General features: G+C 44.9%; 4 protein-coding genes across 4 annotated transcripts; all 4 read right to left on the minus strand.

Moving 5' to 3' along the window:
- Positions 1 to 619: 619 nt before the first annotated feature.
- Positions 620 to 2,205, minus strand: CLUP02_18138 (uncharacterized protein; the record flags this gene model as incomplete). The annotated part of the gene is made up of 3 exons (XM_049297042.1): positions 620 to 760; positions 835 to 912; positions 1,339 to 2,205. The coding sequence occupies 3 exons, from the start codon at positions 2,203 to 2,205 to the stop codon at positions 620 to 622; spliced, it is 1,086 nt and encodes a 361-aa protein (XP_049138266.1).
- A 6,173-nt stretch (positions 2,206 to 8,378) lies between these two features.
- On the minus strand, positions 8,379 to 8,543 carry CLUP02_18139 (uncharacterized protein; the record flags this gene model as incomplete). Its single annotated transcript, XM_049297043.1, has 1 exon — positions 8,379 to 8,543. The coding sequence occupies one exon, from the start codon at positions 8,541 to 8,543 to the stop codon at positions 8,379 to 8,381; it is 165 nt and encodes a 54-aa protein (XP_049138267.1).
- A 4,676-nt stretch (positions 8,544 to 13,219) lies between these two features.
- On the minus strand, positions 13,220 to 15,625 carry CLUP02_18140 (uncharacterized protein; the record flags this gene model as incomplete). The annotated part of the gene is made up of 1 exon (XM_049297044.1): positions 13,220 to 15,625. The coding sequence occupies one exon, from the start codon at positions 15,623 to 15,625 to the stop codon at positions 13,220 to 13,222; it is 2,406 nt and encodes an 801-aa protein (XP_049138268.1).
- Positions 15,626 to 15,958: 333 nt separating this feature from the next.
- Positions 15,959 to 17,492, minus strand: CLUP02_18141 (uncharacterized protein; the record flags this gene model as incomplete). The annotated part of the gene is made up of 2 exons (XM_049297045.1): positions 15,959 to 16,912; positions 16,974 to 17,492. The coding sequence occupies 2 exons, from the start codon at positions 17,490 to 17,492 to the stop codon at positions 15,959 to 15,961; spliced, it is 1,473 nt and encodes a 490-aa protein (XP_049138269.1).
- Positions 17,493 to 19,040: the final 1,548 nt, after the last annotated feature.

The following is a 19,040-nucleotide window of genomic DNA, read 5'->3' on the forward strand; positions in this document are numbered from 1 at the left end:
ATAAAGTACAAAAGGGACAAAGCGCCGTCTCCTTATCAATTCGGTTCGTGTTCCAGACGGCTTCAGGAAGTACCTTGAGTTTGGCTTGTACTGGCGCGGGCGTTGCGCACAAGACGTGCCCCACCAGACGATGGGAAGCGTTGGCGGGGAAGACCCAGTCAAACCCCAGGTATTCCAGGATCACAGCGCCTCGTTCGAAAGATGTGAGATACGGTACGGATTGGAGGGGGCGTGAGGTCAAGAGCAAGGGGGCTGGATTGGCAAAGACGGCCTAGTGTGAGAGTGAGCTGATGTACAGATAGCCTCGATCGATACACAACGAGCATCCAAAAGCACAAAAAGGACTTCGAAGCCCCCTCTTCTTCCTCTCGTCTTTCCCCTCCGTCTCACCAGGCGCACAGGAATCAGGATACCAAAGATGGTCAGCAGGTCCACAATGCGAAGCGGCTCATTGTGGTAAAAGCCAAGTCTTACGTCACGGGGTAGCGTCTTAGCGGATGTGCTGTGAAGGTGATACAACTGTTGAGAAGTACGGACGAAGGATAGTCGAGGATTAGGGAACTGTACCAGGGAAATCTGGGACACATTTTTAGGTAATTGTTTGTGGCTACGTGCCTATTTAGTCTTCCGCCTGGGCCGGGGAGTGCGCAACGGGCAGGTCTCGCCGGCGGGGTGAAGCAGTCACGGAGGCCGGTGGAAGCCGATGGTAGGCGGGGCCGGAATTGCCCCGGTTGAACGCGGCCGAGACGCCCGCACCTTCCTTTTACCATTTACTAAGTGAACTGTAGATACTTATACTACATAGTATACTAAGACACCGCTAAGTTTGTGAACCGGTTCGAGGCGAGGGATTCCCTTGTCTTGAGAGAGTCGGCTGACTTGGCTGATGTTCTGACAGATGGGTTGTGCGGCCTGTGTCATTGTGGGAAAGTTTGGTGTGTGAGGTGTGAGGTGTATGGTGTTGGTTGCGGTGTTCATGCGCCACCAATGATTGCAGTTTAGTACACAGTAGGCACCCAGCCAGAAGAGTTCCCTTTTCTCTTTTCTTGGGCCACGTTGCAGTCTGATTTGTCCATCTCTCGATCTCTTGCAGAGACTCTGATGTTGTCATTCACAGCATTTCCTCTCACAACTCATATCTTCCAATTGACCGGCATCAACTTCTCATCCTGAACACCCGTATCTTTAGAACATGGCCTTATCTCCCAATCCACGCTCTTAATTAACCTGTATGCACAATAGTTCCTCCCACCGGTGCTCGACATGATAAACTCAACCAAACAAAGTCACCCCTCCACCTTCCAATCCCGTCGCCCCCCTGCTCCGTAACAACCTTACAACCTCATCATGCCCCCTTGCAGCAGCGCACTGCAACGCAGTCTGCCCTCTACCCCCCCATCCAGCCCCAGCCCCAGCCTCGATCTCGGCCCCGGCGCCCAGCAGCGTCTCGCACACCCGCACGTGGCCCCCCTCAGCAGCAGCATGCAGCGCCCTCCCCCCCTTGAACCTGCTCCCTTCGGCGTTGACATCCGCCCCCGCACCTGCAGCGCCTGCAGCTGGCCCCGCCGTAAGGAGCAGCTCGACAAGCCCCGCCCACCCGCCGTAGCTCGCCGCCTGCAGCGCCGTGAACCCTCGATTCCGACACGCCGGCGCGTTCACCTCTGCCCCCCGCCGCTGAATCAGCATCGCCGCCATCTCCTCGAACCCGCCCTCGCACGCAGCCTGGAGCGCCGTCCGACCTGCCGTCGATGCCGGCGGCGCGTTCACGTCCGCGCCGTGGTCCAGCAGCAGCGCGACGGTGTCGTCTAGTCCCGCTGCGCAGGCGCTCTGCAGCGCCGTCATGCCAAAGTACCGCGACGCGGGGACGTTGATATCAGCGCCGTGGGATAGCAGGAGTCTGACGATGGCCAGGTCCGGTTTCCCTGCCGCGATCTGCAGCGCGTTCTTGGCGCCGTTGTTGCCGGGCGTGTCGTTGACTTCCGCGCCGGCTGCGAGGAGCGCCGAGACCACGGCGCCGTGGGAGGCTTCGCAGGCGGCTTGGAGGGCTGTGCGGCCGTAGTAGCCCCGCGGCGGGGCGTTGACGTCTGCTCCTGAGGCGAGGGCTGCGTGGACGGCGGGGAGATCGCCTTCGCGGGCGGCGCGTTGGAGGGGCGTCCAGCAGTCGTCTTCGTCTTGGGAGTCGGTGTCTTCTGTGAGATGCTGCATTTTGCGGTGATTTTGTCTACCTCATGTCAGGTAAGTAGACTGGTTCACCTCTCTTTGAAGCTAGTGAGACTGTGGAGAGAACGGAGAGGAGTGAGATGGGAATGCGAGAAAATCCTTCGCCATCTCACCTGCCCCATCAGATCGTTGACGGAAACGCGGCACAATCAAGCCCTACGCGCATCTCTTCGTAACAAAAGCGACAACAGCGACATCTTAGGCATCACTGAATCAATAGAAATCGACCAAAGTAGAAGCTTGCAGAAAAATCAACGTTGGATTCATACTGGACTGAAATAATCATGAAAAATGTTGACTAACTAGTCATCAGTCTCAGCCTTCTTCTTGCTCTCGCTCTTCTTCTCGGGCTCGCCCTTTTTCGGCTCATTCTTGGACCCCGCCTCGTTCTCATAGCCGCCGCCCTGCTTCTCGTATTCCTTTGCCAGTTTCGCGCCCTACGGAATTTGTCAGTTGATCGCTTAGACCGGCATCACGACGAACATTAGAGCCATGAGGTTTGAGAAAGAGCGGTGATATACCTTCCATGCGGCCCATTGTCCCTCTCCTCCGCCCGACTTGTTGGGCTCTTGCTTAATTTCTGGTCATGGATGTGAGCATCAACAACTGTCCATCAATCAGTCTTTATCAGCCCTCCTCATTTCTCGTACCTTCCTTGATCTCCTCCCTCAACTCGGGGTCAGTGGGCTTTCCCTTGGATGAAGGCATCTTGTGTGACGAGTACGACAGGAATCTGCGAGTCGGGTAGAAGGATGAAACTGTATTATCACGTAGAACTTGATATGATTTCGCGTAAACAGGTGTGAATGCACGAGTTAAAGCCTGAAGCATATCCAACTTTAAGTGAAACTGAAACTCAACAGCGCTTTGAGAAACATACGAAACAGGGATGAAGTAAATGATGCTGCGAACAATCATCGATGACGCCTACAACGCCAGCCACCCGTACGCTCGGTCGGCCCCGTTAGCGGGATCGGGTGACCCACATACAACCTCCGCGCCGTCCCGAATGACGCTTCCCGGGCCGGTGACCCCATTCGTAAAATTATTCAGAGCTACCTTGCCTTAAGATACTTCAGGTGAGCACAAATAAGATCGTTCTGACTACCAGTTGTATGGAGCAATCCACTTTTCTGTTGCATCCGCCCCGGCGAGCCGCAAATTCTCCAAGCTATTGCTCTTGGCTACAAATCCAGTTCGATGACTTTAAGGCGGGGCATTCCTATTCCACCTGTGTTTGCTTCCCGCTGATTTTCGGAACACCATGCGCAAGCAAGTAGGTTGGATTCAGCATGTCCAAAGAAGTGGCACAGCTTACGGTGCATATACATGTAAGCGCAACTCGATTGGTGCCTACAAGCGATCCTTTCTGAGTCACCGGGCCGACCAAAAACTGCTGCCTTCTGGAAAATGTGTTGTAGCAGTCCAGCCTTCCAATCAAAATCCTCAACAGTCAAATCGGCAAGGTATTTTACCGACACTTGGAAGACTACAGCTACTTTGCCTTCTTCCCCCTCCCCCCCTTAAATTAAGGCAACTTCAGGTCAATCGCTTTGGTCGATGTCATCTCAATAGCAGAACGCTGACAAGCGCCCGTCTAGTGCGGATGCACGTTTTATGCCGTGCCGTATTAGTACCCAATCGAATATACCTAATACGAAAGCGAAGCAACATCTCCTGTGCCTCCTTGGCGACGTACGCATTCCACGTAGCCATCCAAGAGGCTAAGATCAATACTCACGAGATCCGTTTTGGCGCAGTATCACCTCATCGGGGCCTTCCAATGACCCGGAAACGTGCTTTGCCCTAGCCGTTGAAATGATCAGAGGAAGGCTTGTATAGCATATCGGATATATCTTGGAGCTGACTAATGTCTCGAGAGCAATGTAGGCGGCGTTTTGAGGACTCTGGGTTACTCCATGAAAAGACACTTTTGATAAGTGTCGTTCGTTTCGGACGCCTTTAAATACATTATTTTACTAAGGAATCAATGTTCGGCTTACGCATTTCTAATGTCAAGAGATAGATATCTTCCGTTTCAAATGTTGAATAGACTCTCTTATCATGCAAGTCATTCTTTCCATGTCCATGAACCGGTCAATCTGTGATTTACATGTGGTGGCCATAAATGTTAAAGCTGAGCGGGTGATCCATTCAGAGGTAAAACATCAGGCAAAGCTTGACATAAAAGCACTAAGTCACAATGATACAACGGCAGTTATACCATGCATCAAAGATGAAATTCCTAAGGACTTCAATAATCTGCATTGGGAAACCTGCTTTTGCCGCTCTTCAAGTTCTGTTGCCTCGTTGCCAATCGGGCCAGAATACATTACCCCAACCCGCCTCCCGGGGCCAATCCTAAGTCGTAGTTCTCTCGGACTTCTCCTCAATCTACAAGGGCTAGTGTTGGTAATATGCGGCTCTTGGGATCTAATTTTACATTTGATGTGTAAGCCGTAAATGTGCTAGGATTGAGCTCCTTTACTGCTACATCTTATCGCTGGAGTCTTAAGTGTAGCAAGACCTGTCGAGAAGGACGGGCTGAACATCTCAGGGTTTAACGGAAGATCCGACATGACCAACTCATTTTCCCCTGATTTGAAGTCAGCTGCCAATTCGAGAGATGACTAACACAGGTTATAGACCGAGTCTGGTGATATGCGATGATTCGCAAAGCCTGCACAGGTTGTGCGCTGGCACTCTTATGGGATGAGATGCTGAATATCTGCGAGATTTTTCCTCGTGTGGAAGGCAAGTAATAAATTGAATATAAATACTTATTGTTCCATCTTCCGGTATTCTCTGAAAACTCGTCTGTATGGCGTCCGCCCCGGAAATCAAACGGCTCTTCTCTGAATTATCACCCACAACCTCAAACAATTATCATTCGAAAATTAAATTGTTGGTATCCCTATTACAGGGTAGTTAGTTCGAACCGTAGTTGACGAAGAGATTAATTAAACTATCTAAATATTTATATAGGTATAAAAAGGAGGTTCTAACTATAAGTTAGGCTAGTTACGATAATTATAAATAGGGCCCCTAATTAGCCCTTGCGTAGTCGGCTATATACCGCGGTTAAATTAAACTTTTAATCTAATACTAACTTTTTCTTTTTTTTATTAATTTAACTATTGTGGTTAGAGGTATAATTTAACCTCGGGCCCGTTTACTAAGTTATCTCCTTTTTTCCCTTTTCTTTACTCTTTTCGTATAACCTATCCCTCTATTCGTATAGTAACTTTTTTACTACCCACGAATTACTCTAATCCCTTATTTAGTATTACTTTTATAAAAGCGTTTACGAGGTTATTTTTACTATTAATCTAACGGATTTTAAGTATCTCGCGCCTTTTATACGATTACTTAAGGGCTATAATATTAATTATAAACCTCTTTTTTTTTATCGTTCTTAATTTAACGAGGTATTCGTATAGTAAGTAGGAATTAGTATAAATAACCGTTAGAATAAGTAAAAGGCTAATTCGATTAGTAATTTTCCTTAGCGTTATTAAAATTGCGTAGGAGAGGTTAATACCGTTAACTATATTATAGACCTCTAATACTAGTATACTCCTCGTTACTCGCTTATTTTTAGTTAATAAGTAGTGGATTATATTGCTATATATAGTGAATTCGCTCTTACTTATACTCTCGTTAGCTAGGATAATAATATACTTTAATTACGAAGTAAGGTCGTTATTATTTATAAATAACTTATTAACGAAGACGTAGAGCTTACTAGTCGTAAGGTTAATTAGGTAGTAGACGAGACCTCAATTAAGATTCGTTTATTACTACTTAAGCCGCTTATTAAGTACTTTAACGTCTTATTTAGTTAGATTTATAGCTTGCGCTGCCTTAGCGTAGTTAAAAGTTACTTTAGGTTAATAAATACTTATAATATATACCCCTCGCGCAAGCTTAGCCTTATACTACTTTTTAATATTAATTACGTTTAAATTAACGAAGTTAATCTTTTTACCCTGCCCCTTTTACTAGAAAACGACGGTTTCTTTTTTAATTATAGGAATCCTACTATTAAATACTAGGGGGGTATTTATTATAAGGACCTCTTTTAGCTTTATTATAAAGCCCGCTTTCTAGAGCTCCTTATTCTTTTTTTTTATAAAGTTAATATTAGATAGGCCTAATATATTGTCGGTTTGTATTTTAACGATCTTAAATTAGTTACTTTTGTACTCTACGATTAGTAGGTATGGGTCGTATATAGAGGTAATTATTAATAGTTAATTAATATGGAAATTGTAGTAAGTAGCTTATTAATAAGTGCCCGATTTTGCGAGCTTATATAGTGGCTTTAGTATTTTAATAATCGTGCTTTTTAGGTATTTGTTAGCTATTTCTTTTAGTAGATGGGCTAGGATTTTCCTTATGAGCCCTGTGGCCGATTAGGTATAGGCCTAGGTAATATTACGGCTCTAAATCTCATATTCCTTTTTTTATAGCGATATTATTAGTACTATTATTAATCGTTAGCTATAGCGCTATATAGTACGCGATTATATAAGTAGCGTCGCTTTTTTAACGTTACTATACTTTTAAATTACGTGTCTAGACTTTTTATACGGTTAGGGTGTTTTTTTTTTTTTAATTTTATAAACTATTTGCGATTTAAATATGCGGAGGTTTATATACTTTTCTAGATTATAGAGAATAAATTAATAAACCTCTCGATTACGTAAAGTATTTATTTTAATAAAATCTGATCCCTTATACGGCTTTTTAGTAGTTATAATTATGCTTTTTTTACATAGTTTGACTACTAGTTCGAAATTAGCTTTTTTTTTTATTATATAAAAGGTATTAATTATCTCGTTACTAGTAATAAATTGCTACGTTAGTACTTGCTATTATAGTCTCTTATAACGTCTTACCAGTAGTATTAGTGCCCTTTTAGTAATTTCCTTTTCCTCGTTATTTATTAGTATTATTATAACGATTTTATTAAGGATGATTTTTTATGCCTCTATTGCGGGTTATATAGCTTCCCCTAGCTCTTTTTTTTTTTATAGGCTAGAAATTACCTCGATGGGATCTATATAATATAATCTAATTACCGTAATTAATATTTTAAATAGCTAGTTACGATCTCTTGCGACTATATAAGAACGCTTATTAATAGAAATTAATTTATATAGCCTAGCTTATTATTAAGTGATTTTATACTATATTTATATATCCGAATTTAGGGGTATATTTAAATTAACCCCTATATCGGGCCTATTGTGCGTAGTAATTACCTTATTAACTTGCTTTTTTATACTTACTTTGCGCAGTACCTATATTACTTTTTTAATTACTTAAGCTCGCTAGCTTATGTTTAGCGACGGTAGCGAGGCTAAGGTCGTTTTTAAATATACTTTAAATATTAGAAGTATCAGTATAAGCCCGTTAGGCCCTATAGTATCGTTATAATATTTAAGTGCTGTCTAGAGGTATTTATCGTCGTTAGAATTAGGATTTTCTTTTTTAATAATTTTAAACGCTCTTTTTAATTACTAATACGCTTTTTTTACTTTTTTAATACTATAGTGCGCTTCGATAAGTACGATTTTTAATTATATACTATAGGCCGTTATATTTTCCTTAAATTTTACTAATTTAAAACTAATACTAGCGTCGGTTCTAATGCCGTTTAGCGGTCCTTAGTATATGTTAATTTAGCTTTTTTATAAAGCTACTTATACTATTTTTATTTACAGATCCTATAAGAATTGCCCTGCTTAGAATGATATAGCCTCGTTAATTATATATAGGACCGGTCGACTATTTAAGTAAAAGATATTAACAACGATTTCTTAATTAAAATTAAGCTTATTACGTAATTTAAATTTAAATCTGCGTAGGCTCTGCGTATTTATTTAGTATTAGTAATATACTTTTATTAACTACTTTAGCGCCCCTATTTTAATATTATTATTACTTAATTACTTTAGGAGGTTATATAGCTTCGCAACCGACGGGTAGCCAAATCTCCGGTATAGTCGTCTAAGCTTACTTTTCGTTAAGTAATTAATTAACTTTATGTTATTAGTGAGCTTTATAAACGCGTGCCCCTATTATCGTTTAACTATTTTAAAGTGCTTATGGTTAGAGATTCTGTTCCTTATATTGTTAAATATAATGCTTAGTTAATTTATATTTTTTAGATATAAGAGAAATGGGGTATTAACGGGTAGGATATAGAAAGTTATTGTTTTAAAGTACGTCTCTATTTTTATTATACTTAGGGTGACGATTTTTTTGCCTAGGCCGAAGCTAATTTTTATAATACTCGCTATTAACGTATTAAGCATTACTGGCGCGATTTTCTATAGCGCTTAGAATTGCCCTTTTTTTTTTATTAACTATTACGATGCCTTAGTATTTAGGATAATTTTATAGAAATTATTTAGGCCGTATTTTTTACTCGTATAAAATACTTATACGAGCTTAGTATTCGAGTAATCTAGGTAGTATAAAAAGGGCCCCTCTAGCTACTTTTAAAATTATTTAGTATCATATCTCTTTTTTTTAGATATTAAGAGAGTAGAATTCTATGCTATTAGATTTATTTTTTTATTTACCTCTATATCTGTTATTTAAGGGACTTTCCCTTACTATCCGTAAATAAAAGCCTACTTATTAAGGGCTTTTACTACCTTTTGTTTATTTAGCTTTATATATCCTCCTAAGGCTAACGGGGTAAAGAAAGAGTGGTTAATATTATCGACTTTATCGTAATTTAATTCGTTAGTATAGGGGGTGAGATTTTTTTTATTTTTTTTATTTTTTATAGGGTGCGGGTGCTTTAGGCTACTAAATTAGCTATTTTTATTAGGTTCTGTGCCCCCGGATTTGCCCTTATATATAATAAGGAATTAGTTAAATTAATAAGGGTTAGTTTTACTATTTACTACCCTCGATTTTTTATATTATTCGTACGATTTAGCACGCTTTTTTTCGGAGTAGTTATTTAATTAATATTTATCTTTTTTATAAATAAAATATTGCTTTTTTTATTACCCTGTTTGCGAGTTAAATCTTTACTTATTTAACGAATTTGGGATTCCTTACTAGCGATTGCCGTACTTAGCTTCTTTTCTTTTTTTATTATACGTTTAGTCGACTTAATAGTGCTAGTAAGGGCTATTATACGCCTAGAGGTAGGTTTAGCGCGGTATTCTTACCTTAATATTAAAGCTAGATCTTAGCCTCGAGTAGAGCGTTTTATAGTTTTTAGGTACTTAGTATAGAGTTATTTTTACCTTTAGAACGCGCTAGACTGCAGTATAAAGATATCTAATTTTCCGCTCGTTAGTCCCCTTATTTAGCTAGGTTTTTACTAGTTTATTAATTCGATCGATAAGCTTTTTAAGGATTTTTATTTACGATTTGCCCTCTATTATCCTAGCTATAGATACGAAAGAAATTGCTCGTAGTTTAAATAGGAGCTTTAGATTCTTATTATAGGTCTCGAAGCGGCTTCGGATTACGTTAATAATACTAAAAAAGTTATTTTAATTAAGATTACGTACTACTTCGTAATAATAATTAGAGGCCTTGCTTATGAGTACGATATTAATTACCGAATAGTATTAGTATTCTCTAATCCTAATTTTTTTATAATAGTTATAGAATATTATTAAGGTCTTTTATAAGACCTTATACTTCCCTTTAGAATATAATTTCTCTTTTAAGAAGATCTTTTTAAGATCTATAAATTACTTTATATTTATTACTATATTTTTAGTATTTATATACGATCCCTGCGTTACTGCGTATTATTAGTGATTTCGGGTAATTTACCTCCTTTTTTACTAGCTAATTAATACCGAATTTTATATTAGTAGCGGCGACGAGCTATAGATTAAAATAGGCAGAATTATTAATTATCGTACTTTTAGTATTATATTTTACCTTTATATATCCTTTTGCGATAATAGATTGCTATTAGTAATTGTAAGAAGAAAATCTGGGTCGTTTACCCTTTTTTTGAATTTATTAAAGCGATTATATACCCTGTCGACTTATACCTAGGTCTATGTTACGAATTCCTCTTTTATAATTATCGCTACTAGGATTTATAAGGTTTTTGCGATTATAATTACGCTAGTAATACCCCTTACTTATAAAGGAATTTATTAACCGCTTTTGCGATTCTTAGGCTTGCGCTTGCGAACTATTCGTTTAGCTAATAGCTAAGGTCGTTTGCGATTTTATAAAATAGGGGTTGCCCCTATAGCCTCTTTTTCTCGTAGACCTTAGTTAAATAGATTAATACCGCATTAATTTACTTGCCGTTAGGTTAATTTGCGATTCTATATATCTACGTTCCTTAATAGTCCGGGTTAATATTTACTTATTTATAAGGGATTGGGATTCTATCTAAGATCGGGTTTCTTTTTCTTTTTCCTTACCCTAACTCGCTAGGGGTTATGCTTTAGCTTATGCCCGTATTAGCGGTTACTAACGTATTTAATTTTAACGGGGATATATCTAATCCGCGCGCTAGTTATAATAAATCCGTGTTTTTACTACCTAACGAATTTATTAAAGTCTAAGAGATTCCTACTTCCTCTCGCTATCTCGCTACTACTCTCGTTTTTATTATTTTTAGTAATTGCTACTACCCTTTTAGATTACTAGCTATCGTACTTACTAAGATCCTCCTTTTTATTTAGTATAAAAGGGTAAGTTTTAGTAGTTCCTTTTAATAATAGTAGCAGTAGACGTTTATATTATTATAAAAAGACGTGGTAATTAGTCTTAGGATCTTTGCTAGTTACCGATTTCCGCTATCCTATATACTTCTAGCCTCCTAAGCCTCGTGCTCTTTATAATTTTTAAATAGCTTCCTTCCCCGACTTACCTCTTTTAGGGTAGTATTTTATAAGAATAGTTAAAAATAGATACTAAGCGGCTTATAGAGGAGCCGTACGAGTAGTTAAGTATAGTTAGCGAAGTTAAGTCCTCTTTTTCGTAAGGTTACGTAGTTATTAAAAATACTTATTACGATTTATACTTATATTAGCTAGGGTTAAATACCTTAGAGATCCTTTTTCTTATAGCCTCTCGGTACCCTATTTTATAGTTTCTTAGGCAGTCTTTTTTATAGGCTAATTACGGTTAGGTAATTATTATTTACTAATAATCCCTTTTATTACTTAGTTAATTTCTTAAAATTAGTAATCTCGCGCCGGGAGCTAATATAAAAAAAAGCTTTTTAGTAGCCCTCTAGAGGATTTTTTTTTTTCTCCTTAAATCCTCGTTTTTTTAGCCTTTTCTTAGGCTAATAATAACTTTAGCGAGAGGTCGTAGGACTACTTTAGGGTAGCCGCCTTTTTTTTAAGTTAATTTCTAAAATCTATAATATTCTTAATTCGATACTATTAGGACTTCTAAATCCCCTCTTCTCTTATTAAACCGTCTTTTATATTATATTTTTAAGTAATACCTAGGGGGTAGTTAAGGGAGTTATAAAGAGGTTATTTAGATTGCGGGCTTAAAGTCGTACTTATAAGATCCTCGTAGTAATAGACTTTTTTATATACTATAAATCTCTTAGCTTAATAACTCCTATAGGGTTACTTTTATTACTAAGTAAGAATATTTACGTTTAGAGATCCCCTTCTTTAATTACGTAGTACTCTTTTATACTATATTATTAAGCTCGTTCGTTACGCTAATTAATTAAGCGGGTAGTCGTTACGTAAGTATTTCTTTTTACTAATTTAACTAGTTAATTTTTAATCGCGGGCCGGCTACGGAAAAGTTATTTAGTAAAAAAGCTACTTGGGGCGATAGTAAAAAAACTAATTATTTAAGCAGTTTTATTAATTAACGTAGTTTAACGTAGTAAACGTTAACCTCTCGTAAGTAGTAAAGGGCTACGATTACTTAATTCTGTGTAGTATTTAAGAATTACCTCTTTTTTCGTTTACTTTTATAAAGTTAATTAGTACGAATCTCCTATCCCATACGGTATTAAAAAGTTATCTTTTTTATATAGCGAGATACCTTACCGATTTACGATAGTAGAATTTAATTATTAATTAGTATTAGTATCCTTATTATAGGGTAGTTAGTTCGAACCGTAGTTAACGAAGAGATTAATTAAACTATCTAAATATTTGCGTAGGTATAAAAAGGAGGTTCTAACCGTAGGTTAGGCTGGCTATAATAATTGTAAATAGGGCCCCTAATTGGCCCCTGCGCAGTCGGCTGTATGCTGCGGTCGAATTGGACTTCCAATCCAACAAATTGGATTAATTGCGGACTATTGATATCTGGATTTGTGACATCATGCCACGTAGAACTACCAATGCTACGTCAGTATACATAATGCAAGCTTTGTTATGATAGTCAACTCGTGGACCGGTGCTAAGTACCTATTATAGCGACCACAGACCCTTTCCTTCCACGCTCTTCTCTTTTCCCACTGTTACGACGTCGGCTACCGCTGCCACTGATCAAGAGAAACAGTCTTGTATGTTGAGCAGATTTATCGATGAGCCACAGCAGGATGGGAATCGACTAGTTGCACTGCCTGATCGAACACACGATACTCGCGAAGCACAACAATCACAGGAAGGAAGGGTCTCGAGCAAAATCACCGTTTTCGATACGCGGTTCAGCGATACATAGCCAAAGTATTTCTCATCCAAGACATCATACGATTCAGAAATATTTCAAGTGAGCCTTTCAGTATACTTAGCTTTAGTATGCCGTATCTAGATACGTGATTGTCTAACGTTCTCGGGAAAGTACTCGCCCGCCGAGGCCATCAAGGTAACACTCATGACAGGAAAGATCTGTGCAGATGGTAAAGTGTTTAATTACCTCAAACTACTGCTTCTTTTCTCACGGCTCATCTATGTACGGCATCATACTCATCTCCTAAAACCCTTTTCCTGTTTTCAAGTCCGCATCCCTTTCGTACCATCACAAAGCCCACGATGAGCGGCCACTGTAATCGATCCCTCCATCCCTCTCAATGAATAGACACAGCCTCAAACTCCTCAACACCTTCAACGGCCTCCCCATCCATGATACCGTACACGTACGCTGCTCCCACAATCCTCCTCATTCCCTCCCTCTCACCACTCTTCCTCAACACAAAAGGCGCGTTACACCCCTTCATAACCCACACCTCATCGCCCGCCTCGCTCCCCTCCGGCACCATGGCAACATACTTGCCGCCCTTGGCCAACACCAGATCCAGCGCCGCGCGCATCGGGAAGATGCGGTTAATCAGCACCTGCGCCGCCGCCTCCAGAGCCTCATTGGCTTCCTCCGCGGTGCAGCCGGACATCATGATCTCCTTTCGCAGGATATCCCGCTCTGGCCGTGCGGCGTCAAGGTCGTCCTCCTCAACAGCGGTGCAAAAGCGCCACGCCAGCTTCAGCGTCGTGGCCGGGATCTCGTCCTCGTCGCTTCCCTCCCCCTCGGTGCGGAAGAAGGTTAGCGCGCGGAGAATGGCTTCGAGGCCGCTCTCGCCTGTCGGGTACTTTGAGTCCTCGAAGCCGGGGATGTTGGACAACAGCTGCGAGAGCGTCACCATATCGCGCTTCGCCCACAGGGACGGGTGATCAGCATGCAAATGCGCCGCGCGCGGCACGCCGCTCATGTGCTCAATGGTATCGACCTTGATACCCTTGAGAAGCAACTCGTCCTCTTCGGCATTCGGATCGAACCCGAAATCAAAGTCAGTCTCGCCCGCGGCCTCGGACTCAGCCGCGTCCGCGACCGTCATGCGCCGCCAGGGTCGACGGAAGTCAGGCAGCCAAGAAGGGAAGTTTGCCGTCGCGCCGTTGTGCTTCTCTGCGATGCCGGCGTGGTCGAGAAGTTCCTCACTAAAGGGCTCGTGGAGAAGGGTGCGGCCGAAGCGGAGGGCCGTCTGCTCAAAGGTGGCGGAGTAATCCGGGCGGAACTCTTCTCTATCGCCGTCGAGGGCGAGACCGAGGAGCGCAAAAAAGAGGTCGCGCGGGTCCGTTGCGTCGACTTCGCGGAAGGACATGAGGAGGTTGAGGAGGTCTGTTGAGCGCTTCCCGCCGTCGTCTTCGTCGTCATCTTCTGATTCCCATTCGCCTTCGTCGCCGTCGGCTTCCTCCTCGTGGTCGTGGTCGTGGTCGCAGTCATCGCCATGTTCATGGCCATGATCGTGATCGTGGTGATCATCATCATGTCCATCACCACCACAACATCCACCACCATGCTCGTGCCCCCCCTCATGCTCATGAGACCTTGTGTTTCCCCTCATAGCACCAAGCTGATAAAACCGCAACCTCTGCGCCATATTCGCCATCAACTCCGCCGCGCTCTCAATCTCCTCCCCCTTGGCATCCACCAACGGCCAGGGCGGGTTCTCCGGCTCCTCGAGCGCAATCGTTCCAGGCCACAGCTGCGACCAGTTCACAGTCTTCTCACCACACATCATCATCACGTCCCGCGCAAGGATAAACTCCTGCACGATCCACACCCTCCGGAACCAAGCGCGGTTCCAGAATCGTGAGACGCTCAACCACTTGTCTGCGCCCACAGGAGGCAGCTCCGCACCAGCACCTGTCGGCGCATCAGGGATCGGCGCACCCAAAAGATCCTCTGCGAAAGCGCGGGCGCCGGCGTTCAACGGGTTGGGAATGTGGACGCGCCAGTACCGCTCGATAAGCTCCATCGCCTCGCTGCTGCCATCGGCCTCTTCACCGAGGTAGGCGAGGACCTTCTGCGCGCTGAGATAAATGTCGTGCATGAGCATGATCTGCGTCTCCTTCTCCTTGCTGTCGGCCTGGTTGATGCAAAGCGCATCTGCCCAGACGAGGCGGGCGCGGTCTTCGAGGCGCACACGCTTAAGGCAGAGGTACAAGCTTTCCGTGATGGGGATCTTTGCGCCGGCAGAGGTGGTGATGTGGTGGGGTTTCTCGTTGGAACCCCAGACGTAGGAGATGGCTTCATATGAGTCGGCTGACTCAGGCAGCTCGTTCTCGTGTTTGCTTGCCTCTTCGACGTAAGTGTCGATGGGGCGGGTGATGAGGTCGCCTTGGAGGGCGTCGTCGAAGCGGCCTGCTGCGAGGGAGAGGAGGCGGAAGTCCCGCTCCCCGAGGGGAGTGTATTTGTACTCGGACATCATGAAGCAGGGGGCACAAATTTCTGGAGCGCTCTCTTTCTTCAAGTTTGGTGAGTACGAATGTGTGGATGTTGAAGTTGAAAGTTTTGGTGGTGACTTAGTGAGTGAGAAAAAATCAGAGTTTGGCGGCGTTTTGGGGATTGTGGAGTGAGATTGGAGCTGAGATCCAGGAAAACGCCTGCATGAAAATGTCCACATCTGAAAGATTGGATTCTCATTGGCAGCGACCGCTGATCCAGGAACCACGATCGAGAATAAATTTAAATTTAGCATTGTTGCTTTACACTGACACATTAAGTCATCGAATTTCATTACAATAATTACGCTTCTCAGGGTTGACTACAACTTCATCACTTTTCAGCTAGAACGGTTGAAGTCGAAAACAACGTCTTGGCTTCACGTTCTTGAGTATAATCAGAGTAACTCAACGCATTTAACGGAGCGAACATGACTATGTCACGGATTTCAAACAAAGCAGATTGATTCATCAGTCATCTCACGTCTAACAACCCGGAGCTGTCATCCCATCATCGATACCATTCTCATCTTCTTCAACACATACACATCCTCCCTCTCACTGATCAACACCATACCCTACTCAACCCCTCAAAGTCCCAAAGCAGAGTTGAACGCATCAGCAGCAGCCTGCCCCTTCAACCCCTTGGAAGCAGCCTCACCCTGCTGACAAGCCGCAACAGCAGCCTCATCCGCCTGACACCTGCTCTCCAACTGCCCACAGATGAAACCCGAAATCACACCGATGTTCAACGCACTGCCGTGCTCAAAGTCACCCGCGGGCGCAAACGAGGCCTCCTTGCGCCCATCAAGACCCTCAGCAAACTCAATACTCGGGTCCTGGCACTCGCCAAACTCAAACGCCTGGCGACCCTTCAACAGCGCCGTCGTCGCGATCCTCATCCTCCGCGCACCGCGTGCGTTCAGACCCGACGCGCGACGGAGCTTCGTCTGCGACGAGGCCGCGAGGCAGTCGTCTTCCTGCGCGTCGCAGTCTGAGACGGAGATGTCACCTGACCCAGAGTTCGCGGCGTTTGCGCAGGCGTTGTGCTGGACTGCGCAGGAGCGCTGGAGGGCCGCGCCGGCGTTGAGGAAGGTTGCGCCGTTGACGGAGAAGGGCTTGTCTGCCGACGGATCCGAGGTCACAGGCGGGGCGAGGCCGCCGAGGGTGCCGGTGAAGGTTTGGACGTTTGTCGTGCCTGTGGCTGCGTCGGCGGTGCTGTTGTTGGCGTTGGCGTCGGCGTTGTTGTTGTTCTTGTTCTTGTTCTTGGACTGGCGACGGGTCATCTCGGAAGCGGAGGCGCTGGCGCCCTCAATATCGCGCTGGGAGAGGATGGTACGGCTCAGGACGCTTTTGTTGCGCGAGCGGCCTGCTTTGCCGGTTGAGTTGGCTCCGCCGGACTTGGCGTTGCCGGCACCTCCAGCAACAGCGGCATCAATCTCCTCTGGGGTGGCGTCCTTGACAATGAGGTTCTGGCTAAAGATGCATCCCTCCGTATCATTGGCATCGTCGCAGGTGTTACCGGCTCCGGTGTTGTCGTTGACCTGCCTATACGTTAGTCTTCTTATCCTATGAGCTTGCACCTCATCGTTGGAAACGACTTACATCACCAGGCTCGAAGGTACCAGCATCAAGTGCAAGCTGCGGATCAGCCCCGATGGCAGAAAGCTGCTTAGCAAGCTCAAGTGTAATAGCCTTATTCGTCTTAGCTGCCCCATCCGAAGCCGGATCCTGATGCTGGCTCAGCGCCGCAATCTCGGGGTTCGCGGCCGTCTCGCTGCACAGCACGCTCTTGAGCCCGACTTTGCCCGTATTACGCTCCACGGCGCGGAAGACGAGCGCGCTCGCCATGCCGTCGACGTCGCCCGCGGCCTTGGCCGTGGTGAAGGCCGAGTCGGCCGTCGTCTGGTGCAGGCAGTCGAGGTTGGTGACGTCGCCCGCGCCCGCAGCGGCGGCGGCGTTGCCGAGGAGGCCAAAGACTGCGTCTTGGATGTTGTTTGGGTTGTCTTGCTTCAGGAGGGCGTTGACGGCACGGAGGTATTTCTCGTGGGAATGCTCTTGGGGCACTTCTGCGGCGGCGAAGGCGACGAAGGCCGCGAGGGCAGTGGAGGTTTGGAACTTCATTCTTGCAAAGGTTTTCGAAAGATGACTCTCGTTTTCAGATTTTGTTCGAGAAGGTAGAGTGTATACTCAGGATTTAAAATGTTCAAAAGAAGGGCCGGCCCAAGAGAACACTTAATGGACAAAGAGCCTAGAAAAAATAAAATGAATGATTTGATAGAAATACAGAAAGTTTCCAGAACTGAAACGAAAGAGAAGGAAAACGGTGATAGCTTGAAAGACAGAAAACAATCTCTCTCTTCAACGGTTGAGCAAGAAGGAGCAGGCGCCGAGTTATATACAGCATGCCCACGGCAACCCCATCATCTACATCAGGGGAGGGGTGGACAAGTCTCAGAGTCCACCAACATCTTGGGTTCGTCTCATGGCCGCGACGTTGAATCCTTCCCCTGAGGAACCCGCTTGGGAAAACCAACGCGTCGATCAACGCAACGTTGGTACGGTTGACTCTGCCGGGCTCGATGATGCGGCCTTGCTTGGCAGAATCGTCAACAAGAGAACCCAGAACGGAGGCGCTGGGGTGGAGTAAGGGGAACCGTCGGCTGGACTGCCCTCCGATACGGTTTGGCCACGACAGTGAATAGACTGGGGATAGGAGACGTGGCGACCGTTCGACGTGTGCTAGAGAACAAGAGTTCATCCCGTTCCGGAGAGACGGGGCGGCGTGCCATGCGGCTCATGGTCCATGGTAGCGTACGGCTCGATCTGTTTCGGGAACTGGGCCGAGACTCGAGTAGGACTGCTGCGTAGAAGTGACGGGACTGTCGAAGAGAATTGGCAAGGGTAGAGGAGATAAGAATAACCGGGCCTCATCCTCTGCGGCGGTCTTGGTGGAGGCAACTCAACGAATGCTATCGATATTGCTGACCAGGTCTCGATCCGACTCAAGCTCGAGGATACGCTCGAGCACATCGGCCGTCGTGATAGAATTTCTCCCTCTGCCGAAAACCGCATGACCAAATCCATCACTCGATGAATTTCGGTACCGCACTTCCGAACAACCTCACTCGGCATCTGCCTCTGCCATAACCAATATCAAACTCAAAAGGAGCCTCATCGCCAGATCGTCGTCCAAGAGATGGTCCCAGCTGCCCCCAATCGGCCTCCACCGACCCCCTGTCCTTGGAGGGGGATGCTGAAGTTGAGCAGAGTTTGAGGATCTTGCAAATCAGACGGCACCCGTCGCGGAACAGCGTCTCATCCACTCTTTTCCTGCCGTCTTTCTGTGTGGCCTCATTGGCTCGACCACGTTCTGTTTGGCAGAGGTGTGGGGACTCGGAGCCACAGGGGCATGGGCCGGGGGTAACGGGCCCCCTCCTCCAACTTCAACCTGCCAACTTCTTCAACTTCTTCTGTTGTTGTGAACCTTGCTCGCTTGCCAAGGTGATGAATTGTTATTGTTCTCTCGTCCAAGTCGGACTTTGCGACACCAAGATCGATCAACCACCTGCCGTCCCATGTTTTTATCGTGGCCTGAACTTTGGCCGGCGCCTAGATCTGCCTTAGCTTAGTACTCTTTGCTACTAGACGGCATCATTGCCGGATGTTCTG

Source organism: Colletotrichum lupini, chromosome 10 (assembly GCF_023278565.1).
Source record: "Colletotrichum lupini chromosome 10, complete sequence".
NCBI classification, from domain to species: domain Eukaryota; kingdom Fungi; phylum Ascomycota; class Sordariomycetes; order Glomerellales; family Glomerellaceae; genus Colletotrichum; species Colletotrichum lupini.